The sequence below is a fragment of the Coenobita brevimanus genome, chromosome 21, assembly GCF_032717465.1.
Source record: "Coenobita brevimanus isolate Jiangsu-jjx chromosome 21, ASM3271746v2, whole genome shotgun sequence".
Taxonomy (NCBI): domain Eukaryota; kingdom Metazoa; phylum Arthropoda; class Malacostraca; order Decapoda; family Coenobitidae; genus Coenobita; species Coenobita brevimanus.
This window is the reverse complement of record NC_136974.1, coordinates 5,896,140-5,923,493: the sequence shown is the minus strand read 5'-3', so window position 1 is coordinate 5,923,493 and position 27,354 is coordinate 5,896,140. Positions and strand designations below refer to the sequence as shown.

The 27,354-nt window shown below is 42.1% G+C and overlaps 1 protein-coding gene across 1 annotated transcript in view; it reads left to right on the top strand.

The window, feature by feature from the left end:
- LOC145392093 (dynein axonemal heavy chain 5-like) overlaps nucleotides 1-27,354 on the top strand; it is a 266,709-nt gene that overhangs the window by 119,802 nt on the left and 119,553 nt on the right. The window contains exons 43-53 of the mRNA XM_080266547.1: nucleotides 5,075-5,269; nucleotides 6,025-6,163; nucleotides 8,270-8,427; nucleotides 9,591-9,709; nucleotides 11,236-11,363; nucleotides 11,933-12,129; nucleotides 13,607-13,792; nucleotides 16,769-17,021; nucleotides 21,992-22,098; nucleotides 22,721-22,912; nucleotides 26,220-26,415. Of these exons, the coding sequence (XP_080122673.1) occupies nucleotides 5,075-5,269; nucleotides 6,025-6,163; nucleotides 8,270-8,427; nucleotides 9,591-9,709; nucleotides 11,236-11,363; nucleotides 11,933-12,129; nucleotides 13,607-13,792; nucleotides 16,769-17,021; nucleotides 21,992-22,098; nucleotides 22,721-22,912; nucleotides 26,220-26,415 (1,870 nt within the window). The remainder of the gene's footprint in view (nucleotides 1-5,074; nucleotides 5,270-6,024; nucleotides 6,164-8,269; nucleotides 8,428-9,590; nucleotides 9,710-11,235; nucleotides 11,364-11,932; nucleotides 12,130-13,606; nucleotides 13,793-16,768; nucleotides 17,022-21,991; nucleotides 22,099-22,720; nucleotides 22,913-26,219; nucleotides 26,416-27,354) is intronic.

The window sequence follows — 27,354 nt, the reverse complement described above, 5'->3', positions numbered from 1 at the left end:
AGGACTCGGACCACCCTCAGTATTGCCTAGGTTTGTTAGTTTAATGTATTTCAAAATCGTGAGAAAAGAAGATCACTTCACTTTCAGCTCATGGGCTCTTTACTTTCAACTCGTGGCCTCTTTACTTAGAATCAAAGACTCGTATTATCACCGAACGAGATCACTTTACCGAAACAAGAACAGATACACGTTACAGATATTCCGATTGGTGTAGAGATGTATAAAGGAATTTAGAGTTCCGACTGAGGAAGATATTCGTAAAACAGTGTCAGTTAGTGATGCCAGCGACTAGAACAGGTGGATGGGATGGTACAGATGGTGCGGAGGGTTGCTTAACACAATTTTGAGATATTCGAGGCAAAGGTGAAATTCCTGGAGCCCCAGATTTTATTTTGCGTAGCATCAGTGCGATAGAAAGGTGCCGCCTGCCAAACGTAGGCACATTCTCACCCGAACGTATACGTGGGAATATCTAGTTCGGAAATTATTACCTGGCCAGTAGTTTTCTTTATCTAGATCATCTCTAATGGCAGCTGGTGGGACAGGTTGTATAAAACTGGAGCCACGATCATGAGGGGCTGCATAGCGACTGATAATATGCAAGTTATTTCACTGTTACGTGTGTTGCTGTAACCGCTAAATGAGACCTGGGTGCCTTCTGGAACGAAGTGGAGATCATCACATGGTGACTCTGTCTTACATTTCCCTGGTCCCAGCAGTCTCATTCATATCAGCCAGATGGCTTGTACCACTCAGCCAGGCAGTCCATCTTGCCTTTTAGTATCGGCTACCTCTTAACATTCCTTTATTCCCCGCTATACTTACATCATAACAACGGTCTTCAGTTGGCCTTACACCACTACCTTCTTATCTTGGCTCTGTCCTTTATGAAGAGATAGACCTAAGCAATCATATAGCGCAAGAACAGTGACAGGTTGGTTATTACCTTCTCCTGACAGCCAAACGAGTACCTGGACAAATACGGACTGGTTTCCTTTGGCAGAGAGGGACGGCACATTGAATCAAATAGAAAATGGTGGTAGATGTAATCGTGACTTACTTAAACTGAGTTGTAAATCATTATTGAAATGGTTATAAAACAGCTAGTCTTACGTAGCATCTGATTAGCGACCCTTCCCAGAGACATGAATTCAGCTAGTTAGACTACGATGTGGTCACCATGTTTCTCTGCCTTAGTATCAACATAAAATACAGCTCATACAATACATTCTGCCTTCACTGTAATACATCAACTCAAACCATAACTCATTTATCTCATGCACTTCAGGATAACAACACAGATAGTTCATTATAACCTGAACACAAGGTCTTTGAAAGCACCTGGATTTCTGTAGTGTCGGGCTTACTCCCAGACAGGCCTGGTGCTAGCAACAACAACACAGCGACTTTGTTATGGGATTGATACGCAGAATGTTATGGCAGGGGACATTCAGTGTCAGATATACCCATCGCCTACCATTCTTTAGTCCTTTGACAGATTTAGTGTGGATGATGGAGATACCCTACAATACGTGATCCTTTTGCTTTCTCTAGCTAAGTCATATTTCCGGACAGAATTAGAGAGAGTGTCTAGAACATGGTTAAGTGTGGTGTCGTTTGGAAAGAGCAGGGATAGGTTGTAGCCTGTAGTGGTGGAGTTGCCGAAGTGTTATGGAAGAGGCTGGGGTGGTTGAAGGGTAACACCGAGTGTGACACAAACTAGTCTTGCAGATGCCCTGATAACTAATGTAACTCCTTCGAGTGGTTGTATTGTAATTTGTTTACAACTTGGGGTGGAGGATGAGGCACGGTCAGTACCCAGGCTTTCTCTCCCGTAATAATTATACAATAAAAGTTCAAAGTGGAATATAATGCATATGTAATCACAGTGCATCAAAAAGTTTTCTTGCAATAACCGTAGAGAATACGTCCTAATATTTATGAAACACCTTTAACTCCTTGTCTTCGATGGCGTCTTTTTGCCTTTCTTGTGGCTGCCGGGCTGACGATTTGAGGTAATTAGGAGAGACAGCTTGTAGTGGAAGCGATGCGTAAACGAAGACCGCATCGAGCTCCTTCGGTTAAAAAAGTCCTTCCTAAGCTGGGTAAAATAAGCTAGTAGCAGCAAGAAAAAAAAATTCCCCGGGCTGATAGGGTTAAGTGTCACCCCATACAATATATCAAAACAAAGACAGGCCAGTACAGACATGTGTGTCAAAAAATGAGATCAGTCCACATCAGTCACTGAGGTAATTTGGGGATCAGGCACGTGAACTGCTATCAGCTCAGGATGAAACTCGTCTCTGCCATGATGTGTAATGTAGGTTTAGTATTATATGCATAGATATAATTGTGTATTTTCATAGTTTTCATCCATTATCACCGCTGTTATCTTTAGTTCTGAAGTGATACTCTCGAGAGCATATGGTAATTTGGCATTTTTAATAAGTTACATTTTTCTCTGCAGTATGTTTGGGAAATATCATGGATTTTATTAAAGACCACTGAGAATTACCCTGTACTGTATTTGATAATTTCTAAAGATAATATAGTTTCTCTAAATTTAAGAAATGATGCAGAATGGCCTAGGATTGTTATTCAAGTAATAAGCCTTACAAACATAATAATGTATATGCATATTAAGGTAGTGACTGTCTTTGTATGCTCAGTAAGATGGCGTTTGTCTCCGAACCTCATCATTAACTAATTGGCAGTAGCAAATAAGTGTACTGCATGTTGCTCATAAATCATACTTCTTCAGCATGGCAGTATTAAAGCTTTACCAGTAAGTAAAATTTAAAGTAATAAATAAAACATGATAAACAGGTAAATCAAACTTAGTATTATAGAAGTTATAACAGCCTGCTAACTAATTGATTTAATTCACAGTCATTATTGCTTAAATAATTTCTTCCTCCCGCCATTCTCGCATACGTAAGATGCAAAGGTGTGTGGAAGCAGACGATAAGGAAACCTGTGTGACGTCAGCTGGGTGGTACTACACTTGTTTCTGGTAATCTATGCTTACAAGACAACTGCCAGACTACTTATAAGGCCACTGCAAAAACTATGATATATACAGCTTCAAACACGTAAATCAGAGCTGAGATTCACAAATAACGATACATTTTTTCTTCTCGTAACTAAGACCCGTTTTTGCACAACGAAAAGACATGAAAAGATTTTGTAGACTCATTCCTTTCATCTTGCGAAAACAAAATTAGTTACGATAGGGAACTAACATAACTTTTTGTGTATCAGTGTACATATGTGCTAGAAAAATTGACTGCAAGTAAATTTACGAAATACTGTATGAATTCTGATCTTGACTCTTCACATTCTTCTGACAGAACATTAGCGTATTCCGAGGCAAGGTAACAAATCCTTACTATCAGTAATACCAATTGTCACCTTACATATCCTCTCACACCAATTTTATGTTCTCCTTTCTTGCCTTTTTTTTTTTTTTTTTTTCAGTGTTTTGATCAATTTTAGACATTTTTACATATATGCATCGACGCTGTTTTTTTTTGGTATCAAGATATTATTGTATATATTACACATCAGACCCAACGGCGGATGTCGGCTTCATGTCACCGATTTTCATCAATGCTTTTAAGTGACTACGTTTTACATACCGCTTAGCCCACCCCTCCATTCAGTTGTGATGGGCATAAGCCCTCATCCTCTCTGATTGTGCAATCACCAATCCTGATTGGTGCAACCACCAACTCTAATTGTCACAGTCACCAACCCAGGTTGTGCCAGCCTATAATCTTCAGCGTGCAATCACCACTCCTGATTGCTGCAGCCACTAACTCTGATTGTGCAGCCTACAGTCCTCTAATCATGTTTCGCTGTATTAACTTTCATCACTCCCTCTTCATAAAAACTCCCAATGATTTCTTCACCGTGCATGTCTTTCAGTCTGTATGTTGGTGGACCTGTCTCTAAGTCCTCTGTCTGTGTAGTACCTATATTGAGCAGATGAGCCTACTCATCTTTTTGGGTATACTTTGGTGGTTCTCTGTGATAGTTCCAATGCCATGGAGTGACCAGTGAGTATGTCTAACGGCTGCATTGTTAGCTTGTCGGCTTAACATCCCGGGAGGTCGAGTGTGTGGGTTGAAGTCTTACACCATTCCTTCTCTTCTGTTATCCTGGTTGAAGCGGTGAGAGTGTGGGCACATGGTCGCCGTGGCTGTGGATGATTCAAGAGATTGTGTTCCTTTATCAGTATATATATAGAGACGGGGTTTCATTCCCTAAATCCCATTAATATCACTAACTCAAATGACAAACGAGAGTAATCTGGGTAATTTTCTTTCTCTCCTGGGATGAACTGACAACCATGCTCCCATCGTCCATACTTAGCCACTGCCATCATCCTTGAAAATATGGTATGAGGAAATGCCATGTCAAAAACGTCAAAATGCTAGAGTCTAGTATGATTCTTCCAGTCGTTAGCATCATCACATACTGTGCAGTGTAGTATTGCAAACTTGATAATAACTGCTGAATGTTTTGGAAATCCAGGATCTACAATTTAACAGGAACCTTCTGTAAAAGAATTGTTTGTGGAGTCGGTGTACATACCACATGAGAAATGACAGTTTCTCAATGTGTTTTTATACAACTAGTATGTAATGCATGTTTCCCAGTTTCTTTAAACATCAGAATTATTCCTTGTAATGCCATGATATGATGTACATACTTTTCGGTACTATATTTCTTGCACGATGAAAACTTTAAGACGTTCGGTGGGAACCTAATGAATGGAACCTGTACCGTCATCTAGTGTAATCACTGAGTATGTCTCACTGCCCCACATCACCGTGTACTGTACATATACATCCCACCTCACCATGTTCTGTACAAACATGCCTACCATCCTGCCTGACAGTGCACCCTTATTCTGCCTGTCCTTGACCCTATCTGCCTCAGCATCTGCCCCTATCCTTGCCTGTCCTTGCGTCTGTCCTTATCCTTACCTATCATTGCATCTGCACCCACCCCTGTCCCAGTTCCTACCTCTCCCTGACCCTGATCGTGCCTATGCCCGTGCCTGCGCCAGAACCTGGGGTACCACGGGCGTCAGGTGCTGCCGGAGAACCTGAAGATACAGTTCCGCAACGTGGCCATGATGGTGCCGGACCGCCAGATCATCATCAGAGTGAAGCTGGCCTCGTGTGGCTTCCTGGAGAACATCACGCTGGCCCGCAAGTTCTACACACTGTACAAACTGTGTGAAGAGCAGCTCACCAAGCAGGTAGGACGCGATGGTGCAGCTTCTGTACTACGTTGCTCAGTAAACGCTGATGATAATTAGACATTAAAATTATATTGTTTTTTATTATTTTCCTTGATTATTTTTCAATAGTCCACTAATAATTTTTTGAAGCTTAACAGGCCTACATTCTCGCCACTTCCCAGAAACTTTGTCAAATATGTTCCCATTCAGCTGCTTGACTCCTCATACTGACTTGTAGTATTTATGCAGTATCTATTTTGAAGCAGTCTATTTTAGTTGGCAATGATGTAACAAACTTCATACAAGAGCATCATGTATCTAATCAGTGGCTGGAAAAACAAAACGTATTTGTCCACATCATGTGTGAAACGGGTACTGTGATTAAGTGACTGGGTTATCACTGCTTTCTTGCGTTTGGTAGCAGCCTCTGATGTGACTACTAAACAGGATCGTTTGGAATGGTTCAGTGAATTCTCAGAGTGTAACTGAATTTCACATTATTTACTGACGGAGGAAAGGGGAAGAAGGGAGCGAGGGGGGGGGAAGGAGGGATGAGGGTGGTAAACAGTAAACATTCTGCCTGTAATACAATTAGGCAAACATTCTGACAGACACAGTGGGTACACACGTTACCAAATAGACATAACAGATAAATATTCTACAGCTTATACACAACAAATAAACATTCTGACAGACGTAATAAGTAAACATTCCAACAGACACAAAGGGCAAACATTGTGCTAGGTATCCAGTATAGATTGGCACTACTTCAGGTTCACTACGACTTCGGTCTGCGCAACATCCTGTCTGTGCTGCGGACCCTGGGAGCCTCCAAGCGTGCCAACCCCAAGGACTCCGAGACAACCATCGTGATGCGCGTCGTCAGGGACATGAACCTATCCAAGCTCGTCGGTGAGTTGACACCACAGGTCTTTTGCCGACAGATAATTAATGTTCTCGGGGTTCTACGGCTTCCATTTTAGAATTATCGTCTAGTGCACTGTGGAATAATAGCCTTCTAGTGTTATTCCAACCACGAGAGGGTTGATGAATATAATACACTGCCAGGTGCCTGTGATTCACTCCCAGCTATTTAATTCGCCTGGCGTCAGCTGGAATACAATATGAGATTAGTCCCGGCCATGAGAGGGTTAACGGCTGCTGATAAATTCTGTTCACATCTCCTGCCACTCAAGTATTCTGGAATCTGGGGTATTCCTCGTCTCCCTTACATGATACCTACAACTGCACACTTATCCATCACATCTCCATGTTATTGATAATTCATCACTTCAGTCCTATAGCTTGAATTTACAGAACAGTGCCCTTCTGATTCTTATACTACTGACAGGCACAGCTGAAAAGTAGAAATCGTCATATAATTTACCATGAATGCTTAATTTCAGGTAAATACAGCATCGTCATTTAGTTGGAGAAATTACCTATAACTTTATAATGCTTTAGATTATTAGTTTTAGTTTTTCTTGTGAAATTATGTGTACTCTTGGATTGGATCGAGCTGTGGTACACGCACTACTGTTCAATCCCAGGGGAGGCCAGAGGGTGTTCTAGCATATCAGCACATCCAGGGGGGTAGGTTGGTCTCCTGCCCTTAAATGTTCAGGACTCCGTTACCAAGCCTCGGGACCCTATTCTTCGACAGGGGCTATATGGGACTGGCAGCTACCATTCACCGCGATTATGTGCATTACAACTCAAAAGATGCACAAGAATTTTCATACTAAAATTTGGCCTGTTTTTCTTTTTTAACAATTATCGTGAGTCGCCAAATAAAATCAGAGTGGCGGCTTGAGTAAGAATGTTGAAAGTGGTGCGTTGTTAGTTGGCGGAATCACAGGAATGCTCAGAGGGAGAGATGACAGTAGTGTGCACAGTAACAAGACCTCTGTACATGTATGAAGATGGGATTTTTTTTTTTTTTTTTTCTAATACAGTGTGGTAGATGGGAGTGGTCGCCAGCCAGCCCATCAAGTGTGCAACCTTAAGGTGACTCTACACTGAGCGGCAAACCAAATGGCGTCTTGTGATGTAGGAAACCATTTATCACATTAGCTGGGAATTACTTATAACCAAATGACGCCTGGTGGTCAAGTGAACGAAGGCGCTCCAGCCGGATGAAGCCTGTAAAAGTTAACATCCAAGGGTTGGTTGGGGTTCATTGTTCACACCATTGTTACTCAGGGACGAATGAGGCTGGTCACCCTAGCCTTAAACATCAGGACTGAGTAGCCTAACCTTCGGCTCCTACGCTCCTGCTGGGACACGAAAGGACTGGATGATGGATGGATGGACAGATGGATAAAGTCATTTCTTAATTATTACGCACTTTTCATACATGAAAATTCAAAGTGAACAACCCAGAGGCGGCACGAGTTACTTCCAGTGTGACTCAGGTCGAAATTAGGTTAAACACACACACACACACACACACACACACACACACACACACACACACACACTGAAGCCATACTCTGACTAGAAAAATGCTCTGCTACTTTCTGATCAGATGCCTTGTATTAGCCTAACAAAAACGAGCTCGTGAAGGATACATCTTCTGCAAGTATATTTTTGTAATTATATTTTTTTCGTAAGCATATTTTTGCCATCTCCAGACGACTTCATTAAACTTACGAAAGGCCTCACACACTCTAATACTCGAAGTAGCATCAGACAACTCCTTCATAACGATAACTTATCTTCTTTGCATTTTATCGCTTCAGATGATTTGAGTTTAGGAATTCCTCACTCAATTAACCTCTTCTTGTAACGTAAATTTTGGTTATTTATGCTACCGTCAGAGGATTTTATTTTTGAGCTTAAGTTATTGTAATAATAACTGAGGTTGTATTTAGCCTCTCCGGTTCTACACGTATCTCAAAATCTGAAAAATAAAGTCTAATGATAAAGATGAATAAAAAGTCTAGTGGCTGCAAAACACGGCGCCAAATTTCAGGGGTCCAGAGATCCCCATAAGATTTTTTTTTTTTTTTTTCGCAGACGAGGACGAGCCACTGTTCATGTCGCTGATCAACGACCTCTTCCCCAACCTGTCACAGGAATCCGGCCAACACAACCAGCTCACCCTCGCCATCGCTGAGATCGTTAATGAGCTGGGACTTATCAACCACCCGCCATGGACGCTCAAGCTCACACAGGTAAACATCATCATCATCATCATCATCATCATCATCATCATCATCATCATCATCAATCACCTGCCATGGAAACTCAAGCTCCCGTAGGTAAACATCATCATCATCACCATCATCATCATCATCCATTCTCTTGTCTTTGCTCTCAACGCCCCTGCCACGTCCCTCTCTTGTTGTACTCCTTCCTTCATTTTACCCTCCATTCTTCCATTACTTTTCACAGGACTATGTAAACCCCAAACAGTAGACTACCCATACATTTTCCTTGTATCTGTCATTTCGTTTCAACTTAAAACTCGTGTCTGTGCCACTTTCCAACACCTTCACTTTGCCCTTATCGATATCTATAACTCATTACCTCCTCCTCTTTGGACCGACTTCCATACCAAGTGTTCTCGCTTTTTCCTTTCTCATTACTCGATCAGCATACACAATGAACAGCCGTAGGGACACCACACTACCATGACTCACTCCATCACGGGAACGGAGCCAGTGAGACACACCGGTTCCTACACATGCATCACGATACTGATAGACATAAAAAGCATACAGATTTCACCACCTTTTCATCCACATCATACACACGTTAAGCCTTCCATAATCCTTCCTTAGTCTCCTTATGCCCTTCTCCAAGATCCATAAATGCCTTACAGTCCTTCACACATGCTTTCTCTGTTATCTTTCTCACTGCAGATAATTGATACACACTTCCCCTACACCCTGTTCATCTCTCACCATAACGCAGCCTTGTTTCAGCCCAGCAGTCAGTTTGAATCTCCCGCTCAGTGTCAAGTCTACTCTCCCTGTTGTTTTCTCTTGGTCATACTCACCCTAGATAGCTCATTTAGACTTACCCCTAATGCCCTTCATAATACCTGCCCTTCTCTTTTATCATAAAGCCTTATCTAGACCAATAATTGCTACAGACAATTTTCTGACCTCTTTAGCACACACCACACCCTCTCTCACCTCATTTTTTTTTTTTTTAATCAGTAACTCTACTGTTGTTGTCTTCACTTTCTACCATATTGATTTATTTAAAACCGCAGTAGTGAAAAGGGTGGTCCACAGACAAAGTGCAGAAGAAACGTACGTGTAGATAATTGTCTTAATATAATTCAGTAATGTCATACCGAGTGCTAAGCCGAGTTCTTTGTGTGGTACAGCTGTACGAGACGCAGAGTGTGCGTCACGGGATGATGACTTTGGGGCCGAGTGGTGCTGGCAAGACTACATGCATTCACGTCCTCATGCGGGCTCTCTCCAGGATTGGCCAACCTCACAGGTATGTCTGCAGTTTCACTCACAGTTCAGTCCACAGTTTCACTCACAGGTAAGTCTGCAGCTTCATTCGCAGGTCAGTCTGTAGTTTCACTCACAGATCAATTATCAGCGTCACCCATAGGTCAGTCTTCGGCTTCACTTACTAATCGATCTGCAGTATCATTCTCAAACCCCTGTCGAGCCCCTGTCGAGCACCAGAAATACAGAGGACACAACATTTTCACTCAATATTATATGCATGTTTAGGTTTTTATCACCGTCAAAGCAAAAAAAAACTCACTGGGATTCACAGAATGTGGTCAGAGTTTCCATGCCTGTTACAGAAGGGGAAAGGCAAACATTTAACTTTATTTTTTCAAAAACATACCTACACTTGATTATCATTCTGAAGTTTGCATGCAGGTAATGGAGGCCAAGACAATCATGTCACTGCTAAATGAGAAGGGATTAGTCCTCAAACTAAGTTCATGGTGAGTAGCGTCCAGTCTCGCATTCCAGCCTGGAGAGCGACGACCTAATCTAATATTACAGCTACTATTAAAAGTCTGCTTGTGTATATGTCGCTCTCAGACAGCTGAAAATAACGAACATTTACAATTATACTGTTCATGCTGCCAGTAGTTTAGTTTATTCATCTTCACCCCTTCATTACGATGACGTCTTTGTCATTTTAATCGGCTATCATCAGAACTTTATTCTTTAGGGATGACCTTTGCAATTTAACGGACTGTTGAACCCTATATCTATCCCTTAAGGCTCGAAATTTCTTTCGTCATCTGAACGAAAGCATCTTGAGGTGGCGTGAATAAGATATAAATGTCATTCTTTGAGCGTAGCGCTTAAAATGGACCTCGTATTCTAGGCGTTGGGAAACCCATCACTGTTTGGCAAGGTTATTTTAGGTGTCCGGCTGGAGAAACAGTCGTCCTTGACCATGCTGGGCTGTGGGTGAAGCATATGTGGGTACAGTATACAGTATATGTGGCATCGCAACAGCATCCCTAAGACAGTACCCAAACTATTGAATACTTTCTAGTTCTCCCATGATGTTGTTTACTTTGTTGGATATTTATAATCCACTTCAGCCCTTGCCGTTTCTTTATTAATATCATGTTCTGGCTACTAACAATTATGGTGTCATTCGACTGAAGGGACAATAGGATGAACCCATTATGGAAAAGAAATATTCTTCCTAAATATGGGCGGTGTATGTATAAATTTGTAAAGTATTACATATTAATCGTGAAAATAAACTTTTTTACAGTCTTTACAGATTTCTCTCGTTCTGATCCAGGCTATGACTACCATTAGAAATTGGCAGACCTTTTAGTCTTAATCATATTCTACGGCAGTACATCGATCTATCCACTTATCCATTCCCAGAAGCATTAACTTGTAAGGGACTACCACAAACGAATCACCTTCATGGCACCACGTCTTCTGCCATCTAACTGTCCTCTCTCCAGCTCGCACACCCCTCTCTCCGCACCGTGAAGAACATTATTAATTTTTGCCTCACCTCCCCAGAGAGCTGAGAATGAACCCCAAGGCCATCACGTCAGCGCAGATGTTCGGGCGACTGGACGTGGCCACAAACGACTGGACGGACGGCATCTTCTCCACACTCTGGCGCAAGACACTGAAGGCGAAGAAAGGTGTGTTGGGGGGAGAAGGGGAGGCTGGGGGTGACTGAGTGGTAAGAAATGGGCTGAGGAAGGGAAGAGGGTGGGGATGATGCAGAGGTGGGAAAGATGTGATGGGGAAGGGAGAAGGTGGGGGTGATTGAGAAGTGAGAAAGACATGTTGAGGAAGAAAGGTGGTGACTCATGGGTGGGAAGAATCAGTATGAGTGAAAACAAGATCTCAGGCGATAACGACAGAGAGAGAGAGAGAGAGAGAGAGAGAGAGACCACTGGAAAAGGTGATTGGTTGTTTAGGGGAAAAAAATCAGAAAGGTAGACAGAGCAGAAAGGATATTGGGAGGTGAGAGAATGGGAAGTGTTTGTTACATTACCCAGATGTAATCACTCTTAATAGTTTATATGAGAGATTCAAGAAAAAAAAAGGTATGTCCATCCTATATTGCGTGAGAATATACTGTAGGATAAATTAAAATAAACACACACACACACACACACACACAATGAACCCGTATACAAGCAAGACTACCTACACACACAGACAGATCCTGAACGCGTCTACTTTCCTAATCCTCCCTGCCCAGGCGAACACATCTGGCTGGTGTTGGACGGTCCTGTCGACGCCATCTGGATCGAAAACCTCAACTCCGTGCTGGATGACAACCGCACCCTGACCCTGGCCAACGGAGACCGGATTCCCATGTCCCCTGCCTGTAAGGTTATATTTGAGCCAGCGAACATCGATAACGCCTCGCCCGCCACGGTGTCCAGGAATGGCATGGTGGGTGTTGACGTAGGACTGTTAGAGAGAGAGAGAGAGAGAGAGGGGTGGGGGGTAAATCACGTATTCTTCTCGGATAAGGAGGCTCCCTAGCACCTCTTCCTTACTGGCTTATGTTTGGATATGGCTGGTTGATATTCTTTTGTACGTTATTTATGCAGAGTATGCCGATATAGGAAGGATTACTGTAAACCCAGAACAGGACAGTAAGGTGTAATAAGCAAAATAAATCGCTTAGGAAAAGGTGTGAGGGAGCTAAACGGACGAGAATACGGGTCCGTGTTATCTGCTTCACAATGACGTATTTCTCGCTTCGTTCTCGCTACCTTAAGATGATATTCAACCTAAGAGAGATTTTTCAGACGAGAAGCACTAGGTACGTACAGTATTCATTAACTCCTTCATTTCTACGTATCTCCCTTAAGCAGAAAAAAATTGTCTGGTGGGATCCTGGTAAATGTGGAAAATATACCGTCGAAATGAAGGAGTTAAGTGTTGTTGCTTTACATTTAACCTCCCTAGTTCAGCGGTGTGTTTTATTTTTCATTAAAGTCACGACTGGACAATTTTCCTTCAATTTGGGAAAGACATCTCACATAGACAAGGTGAATGAAGGCAGTGTCTAACACTCCCAGTTCGAAATCATTATCCCCAAACAGAATAAAATCGCTTATGAGGTATCAAGCATAAAACTTTCAAAAATGCTACTCGGAATGAAGGGGTATTGGTTGTGATAGGGAGTAAGTTGCACACTACTTATGAGAAAGTTGTTATGTATAGTTTATTTGTATTTTATGTTAAAATTATTCTTCCCACGAGGTGTTACAGTCTAGATCTGCCAGAAAGTATTTGATATTGAAATATGCAGTGGTTGCGTCGAGCAGCGGTACATACAGTCAGAATATAACAATGCAGTGATGGGGAAAAAGGGGGGGAAATAGACGTTGCCATGGAGCTGAGCAGAGATGTGATACACCTCCCTTCGCCCTCATATGTCTAGTGTCATTGATATATTATAAAACAAAAACGAATCTCAACGTCCGGGCACCTAGTTATATAATCTTGATGATAACAGAACGAGCAGATCAGTGCTGTTTTCATTTAGTTTATTTTTCCCAACCCACAACTTGCACCTACGGATGGGCAGGTGGCGCTGATTCTCCAGGGGCTTCTTAGGGAAAGCAATGTCAAGGGAACGGCGTCTAAGAGCGTTATAAAAACATTTAAGGCTAACTGTGGTATTATTTATATTTCCACTTAGCACTTTGCAGTATTTGCGATGAGTCTCTGCTGTGGAGATGGTACGCGCAACTTTGCTATTCTTATTCCCTAATCACAGTGCCTATTATAAAAGTCTTGGGACTTAAAAACATGTCAGACCTGTAGCAGTATTATTAATTCGTGGAACTTATTGAACGGTGCCGCCTCCTGTGTGTTGGTATGTGTTACCTGACGTGGAACCCGACTTGTGCCGCAGGTGTACATGAGCTCGTCTGGGTTGGATTGGCAGCCACTGGTGATGGCGTGGCTGAACAATCGCCCTCAGCACGAGGAGACCATCCTCACCAACCTATTTTCCACCACTTTCCCCGCCCTCTACACCTGGACCCACCACACCCTGCACCCCTGCCTCCCCGTCCTGCAGGTCAACATCATCACACAGGTCAGTTGCAGGATGAAGATCATCACTGACGCAGGTCAGCGTCATCAAACAGGTCAGTGGCAGGTGGCAGATCAGCGTTAACAAAAGCATCGTTACTAGTTTGAAAACAATTACAACTGTCTTAGAGGAAATGAATATACAAAATCTACAGGTGACATCACATTATGAAAATGAAAGATAACAAAACTTTTCTTAAACTCAGTCACAGTTTACTGTAGAGAAGATTCAGACTCCATTTTCGTTAGCAGGATGTTCGTGAAGGAAGAAACACACTCTTCCTCCCTGATGCAGCACTGAGCCTGAGAGTTACTTCAGACTTCAGAACAATAGCACCTTTCAGATGCTTCCATGTGGGTTCTGTCAGGGGCACTCTACTGGTGCACTTACATCACTATCTGAGTCTTGTTATCCTCGTTTCGATACTTCCGTGAAACTTTCGCTGTTCCAATAGACATATTCAAGATTTTAATGAAGTGTGACACAATTAATATCCAAACTCTTGTCTTTGGTTTCCTTCCTTTCATGTTTACCTTCATCTCAAGATTCTCTTCCGGTCGGTCTCCATCTGTTTTCCTTCCGAAGCTGTCAAAGGAGGTGATTCTTAAGGTTCTGTCCTTTCAGCGCCACACACCAGTGATCTGAAATGTATTGTATGCATAGACCTATGCATTTATGCATTGATGGGCTCAGCTTCATTTTCCACCTGTTCTCGCTGCGTCCTTCATAACGGTCACTATACCTCTCAGACAATAAGAGTGTCATAATTAATTTGTGATGTATATCATAATCTGACTTGAATAAATGAAGCTCACCACAATCTTCATACAGCTATCCCCATACATTCAATTTATACAATTCAATGCATCATCATCTCTCATTATCCTGGAGGTCTCTGCTGCCTGTGATCTAACATGACAAGATTATATTAGTTTCTTTCAAGATAAACCTCTCAGTGTTTACATATAGTGGACCGGTTTATATACCCTTTAAGCCTCCACAGTTGCTCTTTATGGGGCTATTAAGCCTCCACAGTTGCTCTTTATGGGGCTATTTTCACCCCTGTGGGGAGCACATCCCTCACGTCTCATATGTCCTATTACACACACACGCACACACACACACACACACACACACGAGCATATATATATATATATATATATATATATATATATATATATATATATATATATATATATATATAAACACAGTGTACCTGTATGCATTTTTAGGTCTTCATACTATAACGGAGGTGTGTTGTTTTTGCTGTTTGTTTCGTTTTTCTCTTTCTTCTCAATAATTTTTAATTTGGTGCAGTTCCATTTTTTCTTCACTGGTTCGTATCAACCTTGGCACATTATTGTTCCATGGATAAATATCCCCAGAAGCCTTTTAATTTTAATTTTTATATACGTCTTTTAAAGTACTTTAGGGGGTGAAAGGTCAAACCAAACAAACACACAGACAGTGGGATCCTATGTTCTTGTGTGTTCGTTAATGATCATGGCAACTTGTACATAAGTATGTCAGTGTACTGTAGCTGTGTGAGGAACAAACTGCGTTCCCTTGTGAAAGTTGGCAGTCTTAAATTATATATATTTTAACTTAGGTCATAGACGGGACAGTTCTACGCACAGTACACCAGTTGTCACCTCTTGGCCGCTCAAACCTCACCAGTCGAGTCACTTGACCATTGACGACATTTCTTAGAACTTTAAACCACTTTTTCCATGGCCTCTCCGCGTGGATTCTTCCTTCCACGATTGATTTACACTCGTACATGGCTTTACCAGGCCCTCTCACACATTTTCTCTATATTTCTTAGTCACCTCAGCTTACCGGCATGTATCACCTCACTAATATTCTTATTAACTCTTAATCCTCAACAGACGTTGTATGTATTTTACTCAGGCTAAAGCCAGACTATTTTGATTTTCACTGGGAACTTCCCGAAGTTCGAGATTTAATATCCAAGTCTTATTCATTCTGGACACGTTGTATATTTTTACGGCGGACAGGCATGACCCAACAAACCCCTTTACTCCCGAACTCTTAAATGGAGGAGTTGACTGAGTAGTTCATGTACACAACTGGTCAGCACTGAAACTCTCGTCTTATTCTTCTCTTTTTATGGTCCACTAGAGTAGCATATGTTTTCTTTCCATCTTTCCTTTATAACATTTCTGTACCCGTATGTCTGTACTTCTTAGCGTTCCTTTTGACTTTTTCTTGTTCGTTTTGGCTTTAGGGTTTCATGGGCGGGGGAGAGGCTTGTTATTTACTCTCCTCGTAGTAGTCTAGTCACAGTTTTATAAGAACTGCCTAGCACTGGATAATCAGCCCAATTCAGTTATCCTCTCTTCTTATGGTCTTACGTATGTCCTTCATTCCCCCGTGTCTGTAAGTTCCGGTCTCTGTGTCTACGGGTGTTTTGAGAGTGAGAGATCATTGATTTTGGTTCTCTTTTCTTCAGGCTTCATTGGATGGGCTACCAGTGCAGGCTTTTTTATTGGTGAAACTGAAATAATTATACCAGTCTTAAAATGCTTACAGTAGTCTACAACGCTAAAAATTGCTTTCAGGTAGAAGGCTTAAGGAGATGAAGTTATGTGTGCTTGTACATAATCTTAATTATTTAGTCACGCAGTCATAGTAATATCAGTTAGAGAGTAAGGGTATATACTGCAGAGTTAGCGAGCATTATATTAGACTGCCTGTGGTGTGGTTGCTGTGAGTATGAGAGGTGATGAGGGAGGGAAGGGTGTTATGAAGAGCTACAAGTGTTGCTATTTAATCCATGAACAGCAGGTAGTTTTAATTAATAATGAGTTATTCAGCCTCCTTTGGAATGCTTTGGAAGAACTTCTGTTGAGATGTAAAGTGTGGATATTCAGTAGTGATATGACATGAAGCGGACGGAGACAGGCAGTGTGGACTGCATGATTGATGCACCTGTGTGATGGAGCGGCGTTATGTCAGGCGTTGGCGCTGCTTGAGGGACAACTGCCAGACGGGGACGAAACGAGTGATGACGGGCAACGACGGCGGCGACGGTCTTCTGCATGGGGGACACGTAGATCTCAGACTCCCGACGACGCCAACAATTCCCTCAGCCCGTGCGACACTCCCCGCTCCCTGGCCGACGAGGACGAGGACGACCAGACCCCGGTGCTTCACTTTTGTGTCTGGCACACGTCGCACCCGCCACCGCTACCCTTGTGCCTCGCTCAGAGTGGCGCTGCACAGCCATAAACCAACAGCTAAAGTCTTGTTGAACTACACTTAAATAACGACAGTAAACATCAATGTATAAAGTGTGCAGCACGAGAGGGGAGCCTGGCCAATCCGACAATAATAGTAAAGGCGCTATCACATTCTTCATCTTAACCAAGTCTCCCATGTTTACAAGGGGTGGGAGCATCTAAAACACGGCACTTTGATCTCTGGGGACAGAAATCAGGACGAATAGAAGCATTTGATTCAATCTGTATTGCAGATGTTAGGAAGCTACTTGTAATGCTTGATGTCAGGCCACTATATCATGAAAACATAAAGAGGGTGATTTACATTGCCCCCACTCCCTCCCTCCCTTCCAATTCGGTTACTGCTGGTTGCCTTTTACGCCCCACCCGGGATGTGCGGATTATATTATTTCTCCTCTGTCCCCAGGGGCAAAGGTGCCATCACACAAGATATATTCAGCTAGACCTTTGACAATTTTTTTTTTTTAAGTTAAAGTGAGTACTACACGCTTGTCCTCTGCAGTCATCCATTCACACAGTCTCTTGGGAGTTCAGGACACGCTTCATAATTCTCAGTGACATCTTAGGAAAAAAAAAATAAAGATATTATTCAAAAACTGGATTTGCTGATGTGATACGATTTGTTCGCCAGAACATAGTTGTATATCTTCAAGGCTGTATTATATACTGATCCTACATTCAACCCGAGAGACTACCGTACGTAAGTCAACAGATTTGTCAACAATAGTTGTATTTCCGTTTAGCTGTTTCGTTTTGTAAACTTACAGTTACAAAGGCAACTGCAGCTTTTTCTCTTGATCCCGTCACAATGATAACGTATTACCTATTTCATTCATCTTGTTGCTAAATGATAGTTAGTCTTTGGAAGAACCTCTCTTAGTGGAGGAGTTAAAAAATCTTTAATAATCCTTTCATCGCACAACATACTGGCGGTCGTAAGGATAACAAAGACTTCATTGTAATGAAGGGATCAAGAGGTCTGTTGACTTGATGAGGTCCACGTTTTTCGCTGTGTTGTTGCAAGAGCAAGGGCGACACAGTGTGTGTGTGTGTGGTGTGTGGTGTGGGGGGGGGTCATATGATGGCGTACTAAATACAGAGTCAATGACACAGGCTCAGGTAAACACTAATGATGCAAAGTGTGATAGCGTCTTAACCCTTTCATTGCTTCTGGTATTACCTCACCTCGACATACCACTTTTTATCTTTTAGCTGTTTACTAAAACTTATGAAGCTAACTTGGGTTCTGTTGTCGGGGAAGGAGGTACCTACAGATTTAGATGTTAATCTTGTTCTCTGAATTTTCTTAGTTGCAAAGTATAAATCATTAAAAAATATCATACGTATAACAAAGGTATGTACGTATCATTATATAATTTTAATGAGGTTCTCTGCATCCAGACAGCTCAATGGAATATTTGTCAACCAAGATAACTCCGTATTGTGAACATCATACTTTTGCACTGGAATGCAGCGTTATGCAGATATGCATGTTTATAAGGAATCAACACATTCATTCACATAAATAAGAACTGGAGGAATGGAATAGGGAACGAGGGTTTGAAAGTAAACGCGGATAAAAGTGATGATATCTATAGCTAGTGGCGGTACTATCAAAGCAGAGAGAGAGAGAATGGCTCTGTGCAGTTTGCCACAAGGGTGTGCGAGGTAACTCCATCTAGTGCAGCGTTGTGACGTGTGGGTGTAAAAGGGAAGTAGTAATATTAGAGGTAGGCTGCAGAGGCGGAGAGGCAGGAAAAGGACTGACCTTGCTGAAGAGTCTTTTGAGTGTATGAAGGAGTTTTATTATTTTGGGGACATGATATGCGCTGGACGTGGGGCTGGACCTAGCTCTGTGGGCTAGGGCATGGAATGGTTGGAATAAGTTCAGGGAGCTGTGCCTCTCCTGACATTAGGAGGACTCCACCCCGGTGCGAAGGGGTCCTTGTATGCAGCATGTGTTAGGAGTGTAATGCTGGACGGCAGAGAATTGGGCAGTAAAGGAAAAGGATATTTGTAGAAGCAGACGTACGGAGATGAGATGACAATGAGTAGATGGATGTGCATTGCGTCGTTGAATAGTTGGCCTGTGTGTGGGGGGGAGGGAGGCTTACGATTGTGAATGACGAGTTGAGAGGAAGGATGGGACTTGAATGTATTAGTGATGTCATGAGAATGGGTAGATTGAAGTGGTATGGACATGTGGAGAGGATGGAGGATGGCAACTGGGTGCCAAGGACGAGAGGTTCAAACGTTCACGGCTGAGTTGCGAGGAGCAGACCGAAAAAGGCCTGGGACGAAGTTATAGAGTGTCATCTCAGGGATAAAGAACTGAACAGAGAGGCTGCTAGAGACCATCAGCGTGTAGATCCGCCATTAGATGACCCTGGACGATGTGTGCAAGTATGTTGGAGTCTTTAAAAAAAAAAAGATTCTAAGCGAAAGAAATATTTAGTTCATTATACCACTGTACATTATTCAGAATTACTGTGCCTCAGCTTACTGAACCACAGATTATATCCTATTTACCGATGTTGTGACAGTTCTTTGATAAAGAGCCCAGTGTTTCGTTTTTCTTTTTTTTAAGTAGCACGTTTTTGCACTTTTTTGTGCATATGCGAGGTGTTTTAGGAGACCAGTTGCAAAATGAAAGGGTAATACTTACGGTGAACCTCCAGACGTTAAGTATCTTGGTTAAAATTTTGAAGTTCAGTGTAAAGCCTGAAGCAAATATAACTGACTGATGAAGGTGGCCTGGAGCACTGAGTGGTATGAAATTATGGTGAGCATCAAAGCTGGGAATCCAGGCTTACTCCTCCACTGTAACACAACACGCATGTCCGGTTGGTGTCACGCCACTGTACTGTATGGAGCAGTTGTAATTGTGAGAAACAGCCATAACTTCAAGCCTCTCTTAATGCTGTAAAATACGAGTATGTTAAATCTGTAACACTAAACCCACCACAGGTGCTATAAAAAACAATCCCAGCATGCTTCATTAAATAAACCCTACAGCTAAACCATAAATCATGCAATGCCATAAACACATAAACTCTTTAATAATACAGTATGTTGTTCATTGTAATATTTGCCAGACCTGTATGTTGCAGTCACCAGTACATTGTGAGTGTGTCCCTGCACTAGCCACACGTGACGTAGGAATGTACTGCAACTGTCGCTTGCATGATGTTCGTCTGTTTAGTCTACATTAATGATGGAGTTAGTGCTTCCATAATGTCGCCAGCTTCATTGTTACGGCTGTATTGTACAGTAGGTTCAAGAAAGTAGTTCATTGGACAATTTCCAGCTGTGGACCAAACTTAATACGTTTTCACTAAGATCGTATTATGGAGAACTTGCAATGCTAAAAATCTACGTAGATTGCATAACACAGCAAATCTATTTTAAGTCAACATATTTAAGACTCCTTATATTACTGTATGGGAATTACAAAACGATAAGTATTTGAAAATGTATATTCTGTGTTTATGTGTATCATATCACAAGAGAAATGCAGCTGGTGTGTGACAGTAAGTTTGCTTGTACTGAGTGAATACAATAATTTATGTTAGCTGTGAAAACGGACGTAGTGTAAAACCAAGTCGATTTTCAGGTATAGAAATTTATGTAACTGAAGGATATATTAAGGACTGTACACAGATTGTAAACAGAAGGATGTACAGACAATGAACTTTACATTAATATTAATATTTCCTTAGATGTTACTGTAATATATATATATATATATATGGAGCCTCAGTGGTAGAGTGTTCGTTTCATACACGGGTGAACCAGGGTTCGCGCCCCGCCAGAGTAATAAACTTTGGGAGTGTTCACCTGGCCACGTACTGCATTGGCGGACACAAGGGGTGCTGTGATTGAACCAGTGTCGCATACTATAAAGTATACTTGCACCCAGTCGGCTTGCGCAGGCCGATTGCACTTGGTTCACAGACTACACACACATCCAGAGCCACTCCACTACAATTACACTTACAAGCACTTCTCACCCTACATGCAATCTCTACCAGACAGCCTAAGCCACTTGGTAGAGATACATTGACTGTATCGTCCCGACTTCGGTCGGGATAGGCCGGTCCTGCAGTGGATACTCAAACGGTTGATGATGATATATATATATATATATATATATATATATATATATATATATATATATATATATATATATGTGTGTGTGTGTGAGGTATTAAAATGGCTTGTGGTGTTAGTATGAGGTGTGTTAGTATGACGTGTGGTGTTAGTATGAGGTGTGGTGTTAGTATGAGGTGTGGTATTAGTATGAGGTGTGGTGTTAATATGAGGTGTGGCGTTAATATGAACTGTGGTGTTAGTATGAGGTGTGGTGTTAGTATGAGGTGTGGTGTTAGTATGAGTTGTGGTATTAGTATGAAGTGTGGTGTTAATATGAGGTGTGGCGTTAATATGAATTGTGGGGTTAGTATGAGGTGTGGTGTTAGTATGAACTGTGGTGTTAGTATGAGGTGTGGTGTTAGCCTGAGGTGTGGTATTAGTATGAGGTTTGATGTTAATATGAGGTGTGGTGTTGGTATGAGGTGTAGTGTTAGTATGAGGTGTAGTGTTAATATGAGGTGTGAAGTTAATATAAGGCGTGGCGTTAGTATGAGGTATGGTGTTAGTATGAACTGTGGTGTTAGTATGAGGTGTGGTGTTAGCCTGAGGTGTGGTATTAGTATGAGGTTTGATGTTAATATGAGGTGTAGTGTTTGTATGAAATGTGGTGTTAGTATGAGGAGTAGTGTTAGTGTAAGGTGTGGTGTTGGCATGAGGTGTGGTGTTTTTATGAGATGTGATGATTTTATGAGGTGTGATGTTTTTATTAGATATGGTGTTCCCATGAGGTACGGTGTCTTAATGAGATGTGGTAGTAGTATACCATGAGGTGTGATGTTGGAATGAGGTGTGGCGTTGGCACGTGGTGTGGTGTTGGCACGAGGTGTGATGGCACAAGGTGTGGTGTTGGCACGAGGTGTGTTGGCACGAGGTGTGGTGCTGACAAGAGATATGGTATTGACATTAAGTGTGATGTTGGCATGAGGTGTGGTGTTGGTATGAGATGTAGTGTTTCCATGAGATGTAATGTTTCTGTGAGGTGTGATGTTTTTATGGGATATGGTATTCCAATGAGGTGTGGTGTTTTTATGAGATGTGTTCTTGGCACGAGATGTGGTGTTACGAAGTAGTGCGAAGTGTAATGTTGACATGAGGTGTGGTGTTAGTGCGAAGTGTAATGTTGACATGAGGTGTGGTGTTAGTGCGAAGTGTAATGTTGACATGAGGTGTGGTGTTGACATGGGGCGTGGTGTTGACATGAGGTGTGGTGTCAGAATGAGGTGTGGGGTTAATATGAGGTGTGGTGTTAGCATGCGTGGTGTTGACATGAAGGGGGATGTTAGTATGGCAGGTGCTGTTACGTTGAAGTGAATTAATAACGTTAACCTGATAATGCAAGTGTGAAGTGCGGTAAGTCCTAACGACATGTGGTACTAATGTGTGGTGCGGTATTTACATGGGTTGTGGTAGGAATGTTACTAACGTGTGGTGAAGTACTTTTGGTGTGGTACTTACGTGGGGTGTGGTAGGTATATTACTTACTGGTGAGGTACTAACGTGTGGTGCAGTATTAAAGTGTGGTGTGGCAGCAGCTGGTATGATGGTAATATGTGGTGTAGCACTAACACGTGTGGTACATACAAATGGTGTGGTACTAACATGTGGTGTGGCGCAGGCGACCAGGGTGCTGGACGGGATGCTGCCACAAGAACAGCCACAGAATCAAGGCAGACGAGACTCCAACCCAGACCCACAGAATCCCCAAGCCGTGAGTCACCCTTACCTCTCCCGCCAGTCATGTCGCTGTTAGGTCCAGCCATGTCATTCTTCGTTGCAATCATGTCATTCTGCTTCTTAATTGTCATGCTTTGATCCCGTCATGCCTTGCCATTGTCAGGGTCATTCATGTCATTGTTAGATCCAGTCATGTCATTGAAATAGGGTCATGTCGTTAGGTCTAGTCATTGTCACTGCCGTCTATAATAATATTTATAGGTTTTCCAGAGAACTTAATTAACATGCTATCCTGTGCTTTAGTTCATTTCCTAGTGAATATCAGACTGGGTTAAATGTAATAATTATGTAGATAAGATCTGTTTAGGTGGGACAAGGAAAAGCGGCCACCATCAGCAAGTACACGTTCCACTGCCATGCGGCCATTCCGTACATGTGGCGAGATAATCGAGGAAGTAGTTGCTTAGTAATATGACGGGCTTGTAAAGAAATGCCTACCGATATTTTCCCTACATTATTTTTTTGACACAACGGTGAGGAGAGATATTTATGTATATTAAATGTAAAAAGTTAACTGCCGTCCACATGAAATAGTTAAGCTTGAAAAAAGAAACCGAATAGTGCCAAATAACTGCCGTAGGTATCTTTCTTCCGAACATCCTTCATATTTTTATCCCCTCCTCCTCGGGCCTTCCAACTTCTATTTCCCTCCTCCGTACTCCTTCCTTCCCCTTACTCTACTCCCTTTAACCCTTCCATTCCCTACTCCCATAACTTCCCTTTCAGTATTTCCCCCTCCCCTCCCCTCCCCCTTATCTTATCCCATCCCTTCTTTCACTATAGACAGATTTGTCTAAAGAAGGTTAGTTTTATTCCTATTATGTGCACGAGGGTCAGTAAGACAGGATTCAGTGTCTGCTAAATCTCTTGTGTGTGTGTGTGTGTGTGTGTGTGTGTGTGTGTGTGTGTGTGTGTGTGTGTGTGTGTGTGTGTGTGTGTGTGTGTGTGTGTGTGTGTGTGTGTGGGTGGGTGTGTGTGTGTGTGTGTGTGTGTGTGTGTGGGTGTGGGTGTGTTTTCATTTGTGAGCTGAATGTGTACCTATGCACTGCTGGCTCCCCCTGGCCTTCAGTGGGTGGGTGGGCAGGGTGAAGTCAGCAGGGGTGTGTAAGTGGGTGTGTGGGTGGCCAGGGCGGGTGGGGTAAATGGGTAGTGGGAAAAAAAAATGTTCATGGGCTGAATAGGTCAGTGGTGGAAATCTGTTTATATGGAACAGGGAAATGGGCCCAAGAAGAAGCATAGGTTCAATGGGCAAATATCGCTCCAAGAGGGAAAGTGGTACTTGGGAAAAAAAAAAAGTCCCTGTACGAATTCAGTATTTCCCGTGGGAAAACATAGGTCCATAAGGAAGAACATGTCCAAGAGGAAAAAATGTGTCCAAGAGGGAAAGAAAATAGATCCATGGGAGAAACAGGTCCACGGGGGAATAAATCCATGGGTAAAATAGTACCAAGGTAGAAAATAGGTCCATGGAGAAAAATAGGTTCATATGGGAAATGCGTCCATGAACAAAAATGAATCCATGAACAGAGATAGATCCATTGAAGGAAATAGGTTAGGGGGACAAAATAGGCACATGGGAGAAACTGTCAGTGTGGAGAGAGGCGATGGGGAAAATTGGTGGGTGGGGCTAACACCTTAGACGTGTAGCCCGAGACGGGTGTATGTGCCTGTATGTGGATAATAATGACCACAGTTGAGTTGGGTTATTGTAAAAGAATGTACAATAATTTACACTAATTTATGCCAATTGGTACATGTATTTAACCATAATCACATCTGTTGTCCGTCTCATTGCTACAGTGGTAGAAAAGATCCCTCTACAAATAAAGTTGTTCATATCTATACAGAAGATACCTAGATCATTTTAAATGTGTGTATTATTGTCATATGTAGCAAATTATTAATTTTAACAATATATAAGGGATCCTCCCCCCTTCCCTGACACACACACACACACACACACACACACACACACACACACACACACACACCATCACTGTGCACATGGTAGCCACCTCTAGCTTTAAGATGAGCTTCAGTTACGTTCTCCTCCCCTCACTCAGAGCCTCCGACCCCCATTTTCACCCATGCCCGACCCCTAATCCCCCTATGTGCTCCATATTCTCTTAACACACCATATTTACAGATTCCAGTGTTCCGGTATCATTCCTTGTCATGAAGATACAACGACAATGAAAGTTTCTTAGTCTGCCAGTCTTTCTTTTTGTACTATACTCATAAGTGAGATATATTTTATCCTAACACCTACATGACATTCTAAAAATACAAGTAGATGGTAAGTTGCCTTTTTTATGAAAGATGATTTTTTTGTGAGTGTATAATTACTCACGATGCAGTATATAACCTGATTTGATATTGCCATTTAGTACAGAGTATGGTATTATCCGATATTAATATAAATGCACTGATAACGAGACTGTCACCTAAACTGACAAAGACACTCCCAGTTAAGACAGTCCAGCATTTGCGATCATCATTAGACTGGCAATGCTGATAGATCTACCAAGATCCTATATACGGCAAGGTTTTAACATTGAAATGATCATGGATGAAGGCTATTTCTTCGCATAAGTCTCTAGTACATAAATAGTGCCAGAAGATTGTCTTTGAGCACTGCTTTGGTCTAGTTATTGACTTCTCATTAAGCGTTTTCAGTCGCGTCACTTGTACGGAATTGCCAGTAAGGTGGAACATTGTACCTGCATTAGACCGTGATATACACCCGAGGAAAGTTCCGCCTTATACACCCGCCTGCCAGTTCGGACCTTTATGTGTGAGACAACCACTAGTGATGCAGTAGCCAGACACTCAAATGTCTGGTACCACTGTGTGGGAGGGGAGAGGTTAAGGGAGGAGGATGACTAGGGGAGCTGATAATTTCTACCCCTCCCTCTTCCATCCCCATCCTTCTCACACAGTTACCAGATAGATGAATGTTGGCTACTGCTTCGCAACCACTTGTCTCACATTTACTATTTCGAAGTGGTGAGCGAGTGCATAACGTGGAACTTTCCTGGGGTGTACGGTACATGTCACTTGAAATTGGTAAATAGTGTCTGTAATGATATTTAGTTTGATGTATTGGTAGCTCTCCTTTGACTTGTAATTATTACGTATTTTGGTGGTGTCAAGGGAAAATGAAAATTATTTTCTGGAATTGCAAAACATTTGCTGAAAATACTTGCCATTTTCAAGGGTTGCTGATACGCAGATGCATCTGTGACTCTGCAATGATATTGACTAAAATATTGCTGTTCAAGGCCCAGCAGGCCCCCATCCAGGAGCACATCGAGCGACTGTTCGTGTTTGCAATGATGTGGAGTGTGGGGGCGCTGCTGGAACTGAGTGACCGTGCCAGACTGGAGGAACACCTGCGCTCGGCTCACCCTCACCTCGACCTGCCTCCCTGTGACCAGTCATCAGAGTCCATCTTTGATTACCGTGTGGATGAGAATGGTACGCCTATGGTGTTCACCTTGTTGGAGCGGGAATGTATGGATGAAAGAGTAAGAAGAGACCATGCATGCAGTGTATATATATATATATATATATATATATATATATATATATATATATATATATATATATATATATATATATATATATATATATATATATATATAATAAAATAGAGAGAGATAGGGAGAGAGAGACGCATAGTAGAAATACAAAAACTTTTAATCTTATTATCTGGACTACAGTGTACCCGTCTTAGGTCAGTGCTATCCCGCAAGCGGTCCGTGGGTCGCAAATGGCCCGCCAGTAATTTTATCTGGTCATTCGTAAATCAAAACCGCGTCATACACATCAATTCATGTACAGTATTAGCCAGTAACATTCACACTTCGTTATTGTCATTATGACCAGTAAGGCTATGCTACGAATGCAGTGTAACATGTAACAGAAATCAAATTGTACAATATCATGAACGGAATATTGAGATCTTGTCGTTTTGAACAGCGGCGGCAATGACCTTTGATGTTACTCTGCCAGGACTTTGCAGTGTAGTCAATCAATCAATTGTCGTAACTTCGTATTGCACATTCTACGAGTAAATATCTGTATATACTATTACACAGTTTTGTATTATGCAATGCTTCACCTCAGTCATTAACCCCAGTGGCGCTTACTATTTAGGTCCAGGTTCCAGTGACGTCATATACATAAGGCATTTAAGCCCTTGCAAGAAAACTCTTGCGATGCCCAGCTTTATGCATACTGACTAAAATACCTCCGGTATGTAAGTCCAAAGCTACTTGCAACGCCCCGCTAACCATCGTAGCATTAGCGAACTTCGGTCGAAAAAATATACTTTGTTCCTCTTCTTTCTCCTTTCGTTTCTTTCTTTCTTTCTTTTTGCATCACTCATAATTCCAAAACGAAAAGTAATACGAG